The sequence below is a fragment of the Cololabis saira genome, chromosome 13 (genome assembly GCF_033807715.1).
Source record: "Cololabis saira isolate AMF1-May2022 chromosome 13, fColSai1.1, whole genome shotgun sequence".
NCBI classification, from domain to species: Eukaryota; Metazoa; Chordata; class Actinopteri; order Beloniformes; family Belonidae; genus Cololabis; species Cololabis saira.
In genome coordinates, this window is record NC_084599.1 from 15741316 (window position 1) to 15754042 (window position 12727).

The window sequence follows — 12727 nt, forward strand, 5'->3', positions numbered from 1 at the left end:
TATCCCCCCTGATTCTTGTGCAGAGCAATTTGCTCTCGATGCTGCAATGGCATCCTAGCAGGAAAAGAAAAGGCATGGGGGGATCAGTATTTGTCATCTAAAGTTTTGTTTTTTCTTTTATTTCCATGTGTATTTTAAAATATACTAAAAAGTGTCCATATAGTGAGAACTACTTGCCTCTCACTGGAAAGCAAATACTAAAACTAATAGCATCTGGTAACGGTAGTATTACAGGGTAATGAGAGCAAAAGGCAGCCCACAGACAGACCCAGAGTATTATAATTTCTCTATCAGGTGTGGCACTTACCATCGATTATCTATACCCACTTGTTCCTATTCAGGATCTAAATAAATACAACTATTTGGGCAAAAGGCCGGGGTACACGCTGGAAAGACTGCTGGTCCATGTATAAACGACAATGCACACTTTTTCCTTTGGACAATTTAAAAACCCAATTTAACCTGACATGCATGTTTTTGGAGAAAACCCCAGCAAACGGGGAGAGAACATGCAAAAACTGGCTGGAGCTTGCCAGGAACCTTCTTGTTGGGTGGAAACAGCACCATCATCATGCTGCCCTGAGATGTACTTAAAACAACGATAAGAGCGTCTCTTCTAATAGATAAATGACGCCATAAATCTCCCTATTTCATATTTGCTGATTACCTATCAAGCTAGAACCTGCCATTACTGATAAACTGTTGTTGTCAAAAGCCAGGAAGGAACAGCTCTTAGTACTCGTACAAGTCCTCATTAAATATTAATTCTGCGTGATACTCTGGTGTGGTTTTTGGACCATATCTGATGTAGTTATTCAGTTGAGAGTCCTGCTATGCTCATCAGTCATGGGTGGTCTCCTTGTCTCTATAGTGATTAGCATTTTGCTTATTGTGAGGCTTACTCGGTACATATATGTACATATTTTTAACTTGGAGATTTTTGTAGAAAAAGCAGGCTCAGATAATGAAGCACAACTATCTGTGCTTTCTCCAAACCCTGCTGGTTGTAAATAGATTATTTGACAGGGCTTTGCATATTGAAACAGTTAATAACACAGTTCATGACTGATGGACTGATGAGAATGATCACAATCAGACTGTAAAGGACATAAAACTCATATCAGAACATGACCTCACAGACCGTCTCAACAAACACCTAAAGTGTCTGTGTTACATTGCAGTTGGGATGCATGTAGTTAATCCCTTCCTGGCAGGAATTTCTCACTAGGACCTTTGTTCAGTTTGAGTGTAGCAATAAAAGAATTAAAAATCACCTCACACAGAAATATACCCACTCAGTCATTATCAGGCAGCAATATTTTTCACATTCAGTTCAGGTTCCTCAGGCTGGGTGAGTATGTTTAAAAGCCTTATTAAAGTCAGGATCCTGGAGACACGGGTCTTGATCAGAGCAGCATATTCAGCAAAATGTTTTGAGCTTCTTACACTGAAGACATTTTAATGTTAAATAATTAATTGTTAACTTGTAGACATCATTTTGAATCTCTAATCACCACTTTGTTCTTTTTAAAAATTGGCTTCTGCATTCAGCCTACTTCTTATTCTGCTCCTTTCCTTGTCAGGCTCTCCATCACTTTCCTTCCTGTAAGCAGAAACACAGCTGTCACTTCCAACATGTGCAGGTCTGTGCACATGCAGTGACTTTTCTAGCCTTAAGTAAATTATGAAAAAAAACACTATTATTTAAGTCATAAGTCATTCCTGAAACCATCTAAATCAATTCTGCTGCACCCTTTTGCAAGACATCACAGAGAACATGCAGAGGATGTGATGGTGCGTAAGGGCAGAGTGGAGGTGGGGCAGCAGGGTAAAAATATGACCCTGGAGCTCCTGCCAGCTCCCCTGGGATCACATGTGACTGGAGAGGAGAGGCACCCCCAAATAAATCTCCCTCTTTATTGCTTTTTGCTTCCCATCCTTCATCTCCCCCCCTTGCTCAATAAGCAGTGTCCTCTGAATGAGATAAAAATAAATCACATGTTTACTGTCTGGCTGCAGCCAACACCAGCTTTCCTCTGTCTCGTGTAACTATGTGCTTGTGGCTTTGCTGTGAAGGATACTTGTGCGTCAAAGCTCTATTCGAAATGTATTTTATTCAATAAAAGCGGCCCCCTTTGGAAAAGTGATCTCCCTCTCCCTGTGGGCCTTTTATCTATATTTATATCAGCCAAACACAGTCTTTAATTCTGCTCAGCCACAAGAAAATGGGTGGTATCATACCAGTGTTGTGGAAAAACAATAGCACTGTCAAACATCTTGTGCACTAACATGAACTTATTAATAACCATTAGTTCTTCTGTCAGAGATCTAAGATCTGTTTGGTTTGGTGAGGCAATATGAGAGAATAGAGCAAGCAGCTGTCTGTGTCCACTTCAAAAACATTCAATTGGCTTTGTAGATTGTAGAATATAAAAATACGCATGGATCTTTTTTATTTTACTGGTGTCTGTTATGTTTGCAGTAATTAACCGTTGGCTATTTATGCACTTCATGGGAGAATTGGAAACCCCTACATTAACCATCCAGACAGCTCAATTCAAACGACACGAGAGAAAAATACTTTTTTTAAAAAAGCTAAGTGGTTAAGCCTAACAGATGTTGTACCAAGAGCTGTGGCTGTCAGATAACTGCTTAACATGTCCATAGAGTTGGTCCAAGGATGAAGTGAAAGCAGGTAATTTTCCATAGCGTGTTTAAAGAGCGTACAGCTTGACACAATGTTACATGTCGTGAAAGGATTCAGTTCACGCCCTTTTTACAACCCTTGAGGCTGCGTTCTGGTGCACCTCGGAAATTTCCCTTCTCAATTGGATTTCATTCTCAAGTAATTCTTTATAAAAGAACATATTGGTAAGATACAAAAATTATTACAGTAGTTTTGATATTGATATTATTTTAATATTCTTAAGTGCAATGTGGTTCTTCCTCATATTCCTCAACATTCTTAAATTTTTACGTAGTTATTTCTTTGTTTAATTCATTTTTTTTTTGCATCTCTTCGCATCAAAACAGCTCAGATGTGACACAACATGACAAAAGAAAGCAGCACGGGTTGTGCTGATCCTGATTTCTTTTGTGGTCATTTTGTCACAAGTCTTATAGTGTTCATGTGTCACATGTTGGCCTTGTCAGAGAAATTCTGACATCTTTTTGTTTTCATGTATATGTAATAGTAGCTCATATAGCCTACAATTGTATATCCATAAGCGAGTTGTGTGGCTAGTTTGCATGACAATTTATCTATTTATTGCAGCATGGTGGCTTGATAGTTAGCATTGATGACTCACAGCAAAAAGACTCCTGGTTTGAATCCCACTCTGAGCCTTTCAGATGTTTGTTCTCCCTGGGTTTTCTCCAGGTACTCCAGTCTCATCCCACAGTCCAAAACATGTGTGCCAGTTTAAACCGTTTCTAACTTGCCCATAGGAGTGAGTGTGTGTGGTTGTTTGTGGCTCTGTGATGAACTGGTGACCTGAGCAGGTTGTATCCCTGCCTTTGGCCCAAAGAGAGGTGGGAAAGGCTCCAGCAGATACCCATTTTATAAAATATCCTCCTTCACACAATCAGCTCCAGAGCCAGCTTTCTTTATCAGTTTGTTCAGTTTCTTTAAGTTAATGGCTCTGATGCTGCATGCTCCCCCACAAGATGACTCCAGATGTGATTGCACTCTTTTACAGAAGATAGACATCTTCCTGCAACCACTGAATGACGTACAGTAGGCTATCTGAAGAAGTTAAGTCTGATCTGTCATGTCTTACTGCCCTCTAATATCTTAAAATGTGTGGCTCTGTTCTATCATTTACTTCAATTTAACTCAGTTTCTTACAATGCCTCAAGGTGACTGCTTTGTTTCTGTCTCTAGGTAACATGTTATGACTGTGGCATAAGTTCAGTGGCGCCCTGACCCCTCAGGTCTCTGGTCTTATGGCCAGCTGGCCCAGTCAGTCACCAGTCCATGAGTAGACCACTTCTGATGAACTCTCCTCACTCATAGAGTCTCAGAGTAATCTATCACTGTGCAATAATAACAATAATAATAATAATAACCACAATCATATGCTGTAACAATTAGGGGTGGGAATATACGGGTAACTCACGATTCAATACTGTGGTGATATGTGGCCCACGATAACGATAATATCACGATACACGATATCTATGATATTTGATATATTGTAAGAAATTTAATCAACGATATATCACAATATATGTGACTGAAAAAGAAAAAATACCCATAAAAAGGAAAACGTCTGTAGTTATGCATTTATTCAATGCCAAAACTTCATACAATGTATAAAGAAAGTGCATTTGTATAGTACCTCACTGCCTCCTAGTCTTGTAAATGTAAACACTGTACAGCTGGACAAATTAAAGTGCATGAACATTAATAACATGTTTTATATAAACCAGGACAGTGCACTGCTTTGTTTCTAATACTGAAAAGTCGGTATGCAACTTAACTTTGCATAGTACCTCACTGCCTCCTAGTCATGTAAATGTAAACACTGTACAGCTGGACAAATTGAAGTGCATGAACAATAGTGTGGTGACAACCGCCTAAATCCATTATTTGTGTTGTAATAAAATATCGATATTTGCCGTCAGTTTATCGATTATTTATTGCGACAGAGAGCAGAACAATATATTGCAATATCGATTTTTTTCCCCACCACTAGTAACAATGCAACTTTCAATAACCATGTCTACTTCATTTATTTAATTTAAAAAAAGTGAAAGGTGTAGCAGTAGCACCTTTCCCTTTTTTTAAAATGGTATGTTAATTAGAGCTGCCATTTGCCTGTTTGCTGTACAGTGAGCGAAAATAACCGAGTCAAATACCCTGTCTTGTTTGACCTGACTTGGCCAAATAAACATGATTCTGATTCTGATTCATGCAATAATCATGAGCTAAAAGTATAGATCATGTTTATACACAGGAACTGTTTTCATCATTTTATTGTTATTTCCTTTAAAATCGATTGGTGGTTATAACATTCTTGGAGCATTAAAAAGAGAATATCTGTATGTAATTTATACGGAAGAATATTAAGGCCAGGCAGGAGAAAAATAAAAATAAGATTTTAGAGGAAGATTTTTTTGCATTGTGCACTTTGAGAAAAAAGTCCAAATGTCGAGAAAAAAGTCGAAATGTCGAGATTAATGTTGAAGTACAATTTCGAGGAAAAAGTCGAAATGTTGAGAATAAAGTTGAAGTATAATTTTGAGTTAATAGTCGAAATGTTGAGAAAAAAGTCGAAATGTTGAGAAAAAAGTCGAAATGTCGAGAATAAAGTTGAAGTACAATTTCGAGAAAAAAGTCGAAATGTTGAGAATAAAGTTGAAGTACAATTTCGAGATAAAAGTTGAAATGTTGAGAATAAAGTTGAAGTACAATTTAGAGAAAAAAGTCGAAATGTCGAGAATAAAGTTGAAGTACAATTTCGAGAAAAAAGTCGAAATGTTGAGAAAAAAGTCAAAATGTTGAGAAAAAAGTCAAAATGTCGAGAAAAAAGTCGAAATGTTGAGAAAAAAGTCGAAATGTTGAGGAAAAAAGTCGAAATGTGGAGATTAATCTTGAAGTACAATTTCGAGAAAAAAGTAAAAATGTTGAGAAAAAAGTCGAAATGTCGAGATTAATGTTGAAGTACAATTTCGAGAAAAAAGTCGAAATGTTGAGAAAAAAGTCAAAATTTCGTGAATAAAGTTGAAATGTTGAGAAAAAAGGCTAAATTTCAACTTCATTCACGAAATTTTGACTTTATTCTTGAAATTGTATTTCAACATTAATCTCGACATTTCGACTTTTTTCTCGAAGTGCAAAATAAATAAAAAATCTTCCCCTATCAAATATTTGTTCTACTCCATGGCCCTGATACTCTTCCGTAAATTTGAACTGCTAAACACATGAATTTAATCTGCTTTGTTAGTGTTGTCAGGGCATTGTCAGTTCCCTGAATTCCGAGCGGCCGTGAACGCCGCCCCCCGCCCGCTGCAGCAGCAGTCCGGCAGCAGCAGCTCAGTGTTAGCATGGCGCGCAGTGCGGCGGCTCCTTGTCTCGCTTCTGGAGGTTTTCTGTGCTTGGCTTTACTAAAGTGTTGACAGAGACTTGTTTATCCTAGAAGTACCCGAAACAAACAAAAAAAACAACAACTCGGCAAGACGACAGCACTTGTAAGCGTGATAGTGTAGTAAAAGTGAGTGTAGTTTGTGTGTGTCGCTAAGTGAACGCTAGCCGGAGAGACAGCAGGGTTTACGGACCAGAGGAGCGTCCTGTCCTGCAGGAGGTGAGTTTACATGATTATTACTGTGTTTAAGTTTCCCCCTGGCCCGTGTGGGGTTGGAAACGTTATTTTCTTTATTTATCCCCCCCCTAAGTGTGAATGTTTAGGCGGAAACACCAAAGTACTGTCTGGTATCTCCGACTAACTTTCTTCAACATGTTCTCTGGTAGTTTTCTGTTCTTGTGTTTCCACCAAAACTACACGGCTTGGATTGGCGCTGTCATTAAAACAAAAGTACCAGTGCGCCTTTGTAGCGCTGTAAAATGTTACGTAATAACAATATTATCCCGACCGTCTCAAGGAATGGCTGTAAAAAGGCTTCAAAGATTTATTGTAATTGAAGCATCTCCGCATACGTTGAGAAGGGTTGGTTTGTTTTGGTTTATTTATTTTTTTGGAGACTACTACCCACCAGGTCCAGGTTTTGGATCATAGTCTTGATAAGAACTCACTATTTTAGACTTGCATTTAACTGATTGCATTATTTGTCTGTTTTTATTATCTCTCAATTGTGTCTTAATATTGTACTAATTGTTTGTTTCCTGTTTTTAATTGCATGTAAAGCACTTTGTGACTTGTTTTTGAAAAGCGCTTTATAAATAAAGGTATTATTATTATTATTATTATTATTATTATTATTATATGCCTGTGGTTTCTCTCTTGATGGACAAATCACAGTATTTTCCTCCTGGACCATCACTGTAGCTTCCTCTTTTCTGTGAGCTGATGTCTTGTCTAGCCCATTAAAAAGGGTTTAATATCATATTATTGAGAAGCAGTTTCCTGTGTTAAGAAAATTTGGTGATCTTTACCTCAAATAATGCATTTTTGATCATTTTTATTATTAAAAAAAAAAGTGTTATCAACTAGTCCCTTTACTACGCTGCTAAATCCAGTGTAAATATGTCAAGTTTTTAATCTGCCACTCGTGAAAAGGCTTGAACCATATGTCATGTCTGTAATATGGATGTCATGACCTACTTCTTGTCTACACAGTTGATTAATTTGCATCGCTTGACCTTTTTTTTTTTTTGTTCCTCTCTTTTTTCCCTCTTAGCTGATGCAAATGCCATGGCAATAACCGAGGCATGGGAGTGACATGACGGTGCCTGACCTGCTCCTGAACACAGACCCTATCAAAAATCATGCTTTTCTGAAATAGAGGCAGCACATAGAGAATGGACGAGTCAGTATTGCTGGATTTGCTTGAGTGCCCTGTTTGTCTGGAGCGACTCGATGCCTCTGCAAAGGTTCTTCCCTGTCAGCACACCTTCTGCCGCCGATGTCTCCAAGGCATCCTAGGCTCCCGCGGGGAGCTGCGCTGTCCAGAGTGCCGGACGCTGGTGGAGTGTGCGGTGGATGAACTACCGAGCAACATCCTCCTGGTGCGTCTGTTGGATGGCATCAAGCAGAGGCCGAGGAGGACCGGCTCTGGGGCTGGAGCTTGCACCAACGGTACATCTGGAGCGGTGGCGAGAGCGCATGGAAGTGGGACGCGGGAGCAGATCCCTCCAGGGGCACAACCCCAGCGGGCTCAGGCCAAGAGCACCATTGTCAGGGTTAGTATGCCGTCTGACTTTACATGCATTACTGAGTCCCAATCTGTGTTTCCCATTGTTAGCGCCAAGCTGAAGCAAAACAGAGCACATCTGCCTGGATTAAAATCAGCATGTTTGTGTGCTCTAATCTTTTGCTGCAGATTATTGGTTATCATGGCGATCTTAAAGTCAGCTAGTTGACTGGAAGCTCAACCACACCATTAGTGGATATTTAGATGTTACAGTACCTTCATTTATTATTAATGGTTTAAATTAAATAAAGAAAAAAACTCAACTCATGCTTGTGTTTGGATGGAAATGTTCCTCTGATCTGCCAAGGTGTCTAGGACAACCCCCCCCTCGCAAAAGTTAAGCAAGTAATGTTGGCTTACATACTCAAAATAACAGATTTTTGAATATTTCAAGCTGTAATTAAGCCCAAATCACACATGAGATGGCTCCACATAATGTGAGCAGAGGAGGGAAAAAAAAGGAGAAAAGCAAAAGACATGTCGGATCCTCTTTGAGCTGTTCTGCTCGCCACAATGGGAGGATTGGATAGATGAAAAGATGTCAAGGTCTTGTGTAGAATCACTGGAATGTCAACGCACTGATAATGTGTCTACCTGGGTATGCAGGTATGAAGATCAGAGACGTTGCTGTAAATTGCTACTGGCGAGACCAACTAATTTGGCAAAGTATCACTTTTGAGGGTTTATTTTCATTTTAAACTAGTTTGTGTATTTTGGAGTTCCCCCTGAATTTTGAAAAAGTTGTTTGTTGAAACCTAAGAGGGTTGTCTTTGAAAACTATCCTTTTTTAAAAAAAAAAAAACCCTCTTGTGATGATTCTTCATGTGTGCATAAAAGGTATCACACTCACCCACGCATGCATGGTGTGAAGGTATTGCGTAAGTCTTAAAAATTGCTAGTTGCTATGTCTGCCCTGTATTTTCAGCAACTAGCTGTCATTTCATTGACGTATTTTCTTAAGTCTGTTCTGCTACCTAGAGTCATTGTGCTGATGCTGGAGAAGAAGAAAAGCCATGGCGTTGCAGGTGTGACATTTTCAGAACATAAAAGCCAGAGATCAAAGCTCCTGCAGATTGTCCATGAGGACTGAACGCTTCACTGCTCCTGGGTGACACCCCTCAGTTGAATTTCCTTTTTGTTCATCATCTGTCCCTTTTCAGAGAGGAGTGGAGGGGTTATCTTTAAAAGCCCGAAACTGCTTCTCTGGTCCGGTTTTCTCTGTTCCAGCAGCTTTCAGTCTCTGGTTCTTGCTGGCCAGATAATGGCTCGGAGGGCAGAATGGTGGTGACTGGCTGACAGATGCACAACAGGGTTTTGTTTCTGGTCCCCTCTGATCTTATTGACTAACTGACATGTAGAATGGCCAAGAAAGAGTCCGAGTGTGTGGAAGAGCACCAGTAACAGAAACCGATTTGTGTTAAGTGAAGGTGTCGGGACCAAAAGGGACAAATGTTTAGTGAGTAACCTTGCCCAGTTGGCTCTCTGCCCCTTCCATTATTTTCTCCGGGGTTGCAGCAGTTGTTTGACATTGCACCCTGGCATTTCTTTCATGAAGGGAATGAAAAGACTTTTCTATTTTTTTTTCCAACTATAGCATTGTTATCTGTGTCTCACCTTCGTGGTGCAACGTCACGTGGATGTTTTGTCTTCCTCCGGCTCTTGTTGACTCATGAAACATAGTTTTTAGTCAGAGACACAGATGGAGAACAGATAGCTCTGTGGTATTTTTGTGAGAGAGTAAGGAAAGCCATTTGAGCTGTGGGGAAGTCAAAGGTCGGGGAGTTGTGGTAGGCAGGGGTCATAGCCAACTGGGGATAGGGGACAGGAATGAGAGATTTCAGTGGATGTCTTCAGTTTTCATCGTTACTCTCTGGAGAGTTGAGCCTGCAGTCTCGCAAGACAAAAATACACTTCCTGTCATGGTAATTTTTGCCTTTTGTTTTAAAGCTGTCAGTGTTCATTTGTAATGACATTGTGGGTGAGCCAGAGTTTAGGTTACATTTGGATCTATGATGAATTCAATAACGCTCATGTGCTGAGGATTTGAGAGTGTTGCTTTGTATGCCTGTCTTTGTGTGCTTGGTTGACGTAAAATGAGACACTATTCTTTTCTTAGCCTTTGAGGGTGTAATTAGGCCATCGGCTCATCTTTGGTAATGAGGAAAGGGCTTTGTTTTTTTTGTGGCTTTTTTTTGTGCTTTATATCAGACTCTTCCAGATTAAAAACCTTATCCTCCTGGTATCATTTGTTATTAATACCCCACGTCAACAGAGTAGTCAAAACAAACAGGGAATATTATACAGCTCTCTAGTTTGGTATTATTTTCTACCGATTTAGAGAAATTCTCACACAAAACATTACAAAGCCTTTAGTTTCCTGTTATTTTTGGAAGATCGTTACTGCGCTTTCTTTTCTTGAGGGAAGTATAATTTTGTTTTTGAATTCTTTAAGCAGAGAGAGTGCATTAAAATTCCTGTGCACCTCCCGCGCCTGAGGTCAGTGAGTAATGCCGGCTCTCTTTGATGACATCATATTGTTGTTGAAGTGTTTCCTCTTGCCCGGCTGCCTGACCTCTACTGCACGACAGAACCCCGTCATTACACCCTCACACTGCCCACATACTGGCAAACACATACTTAGTGCTTTCCAATGGGAATTTTTGAGGAGGACGTGGGCCTGATCTTCCCTACTCTCTCAACACGCTCACACTTTTCTCTCACCTCCTCTGTATTTCTCACATATGTCCACAAGGTAGATGTCACCTTCTGGACAGGTGATTCAGGGACTTTAGAGCCACCTGTAATTTTCTATTATGAGCCAGTGGCACAAGCTGTATTTTCTTTCCCTTATATTTCTGCCATGTTCCTGTTCCTTGCTTGCCATCTAAATCCAGGCTAGAAGCCTGTTGAAGGTCTAATGAGATTAGAGTTTATTAGACACTGATTCGGCGCTGCTCCCTGTTCTCCTCTTACTGCTGACTGCTGACTTTCATTCCAAGGAAACAAAACACTTGCAATTTATGCATGTCCAAGGCAGAGAGGTTCCCTGTGAAATCCTTATAGACAAAATGTAGTTTTCGGTCTGATTTTTATTACTTGTAATTGTGCACTATTGTTTACAAGGTCTTTCATTATTTTTCCAAATTGCACAAGTGTTTTAAGTTTTTTTTTTTTTTTATATTTGGCTTTGCACATCTATCGTATATGGAAAAAATCAAATACGCAAGTGCAGATCTTGTAAATAAAAAGGATAAATACATCAGAAAGTTTAAGCATATCACAAATTATTAGAAATGTATATACAATTGTCTTTCTTTTGTGAAATAAAAATATATAAAAAAAAGAAATGTATATAAAGAAACTGGCCATCCATCACATTTGCCAATATTACAAGCAAACATAACAGGAATAATAACAATACTATACGTCTCTTACCATACTTGGTGTTTGTTTTTTTTAGTTTGTTTTTATTACAGATGTAGTAAATAAAAATGCGGATGCTTCTGCTCTGGAAAATAATAATACTCTGTTTACCTTATAGTTTTATCTAATGACAAAGAAGAAGTTCAAAGACGCAGTCGTGATTTAATAGGTAGTCATGGTCTCTTCATTGTAGTGTTTTGGTGCCATACTGATGATGGCTGTGTGCTCGTCTTTGTCATTTTGGATTCTTAAGACCTGACGTACAGAGGAAAAGGCTTTTGTTCAGCCTCTTTTCTCAGACAGGTTGAGATGTTTTGTGTTAGTGTCTTTGAGGAATGTTATGAACAGTTGCAGGTCACTGTTGCTTTTCTAAACAGTGGGCCAGTCTAGTCACATCCCACTTGCTGGCTCCTGTTTACCTCCTATTCATTCATGCAAATCTTTCATGTTGTTTGTTTTACTGTTTGATATTTAATGCACTTCCTTGAGTGCATTTTAAGGCTGTGATTTTGAACTGCAAAAGAGGGCTTTAGTTTTGTTGGTAATCATGCAGGCAGTGTTTTGCACCTGAAAGCCTCCAGGCAGACAACAACACACAACTGCTGTAGCAGTTGTTGCTTGTTGCAACGCTGTGCTAGCCAGTTGGCCAACCGTTTATAGGCAGATTGGGGTGTTTTTGTCGTCCACAGTGGGCTGGTGGTTAAATTTAACTTGTTTGAATTTTATGAAGCAAAGACGTGCTAATACTTTTTTATTATTATCATTATTATTTTAGTGGCATTCACCCTACTCTCTGGGTGGTCCACAAACCAAAATGCCACATTTGCTAATGGCCCACTACCCCCACCCCCTCTTCCTCCATTCATGTCACATCTCGTGCGACGTCTCTCAGCTTGACATAGTAAAGGAAACATCTATGACCTTCTTATCCACAGTCCTATCACACCTGTGGGGACTCACAAAAGGCTTTCTTTAGGGCCTGATTTAAATGTGTGTGTGGTCCAGTGGGCAAGGCTTCTTGAGAAAATATTTTTTGTTATTTTGTTTTTTTTTGTGGCAGCAACAACTGTATGTTTGGCAGGCCAGTATGTGATTGTTGCCTGTGATAATAATACTAGCCATAGCAGCGGTTTAAAAGAACCATACAGCTGATTTCATGTTTAATGTATTAGCACTAAAACATCATTCTAAACTTAGTTATTTTACCCTTTAATATTCTGTTAGCGGTTTGTCTGCAGGCGTCACTTTGTGGCCCTGGCCCAGTATTCCCAAAGACGCTTTGATATTGCCGGGACTTAACAGAGCAGGTTGACCCCTCACCCTCTGTTGCGATTGGTGGGCCTGGATTGGTCATCCATGGACCGTTTGACTGCTGGCATCTTAAGTGTTTAGTTCTCATCCCTAAGGCATAATCGTGTTTTACCGTGAGTTT

At 39.6% G+C, this 12727-nt stretch overlaps 1 protein-coding gene across 2 annotated transcripts in view; it reads left to right on the top strand.

Annotated features, from left to right (window-relative positions):
* The first annotated feature begins 5875 nt into the window (after positions 1–5875).
* sh3rf1 (SH3 domain containing ring finger 1) overlaps positions 5876–12727 on the top strand; it is a 30482-nt gene continuing 23630 nt past the window's right edge. The window contains exons 1-2 of one of the 2 annotated variants that reach the window (XM_061737945.1): positions 5876–6305; positions 7360–7861. In XM_061737945.1, the coding sequence (XP_061593929.1) occupies positions 7481–7861 (381 nt within the window). In that variant the 5' untranslated portion in view covers positions 5876–6305; positions 7360–7480. Of the gene's footprint in view, positions 6306–6888; positions 6908–7359; positions 7862–12727 lie in introns of those variants that run through there. The other variant, XM_061737946.1, reaches the window with a different exon arrangement.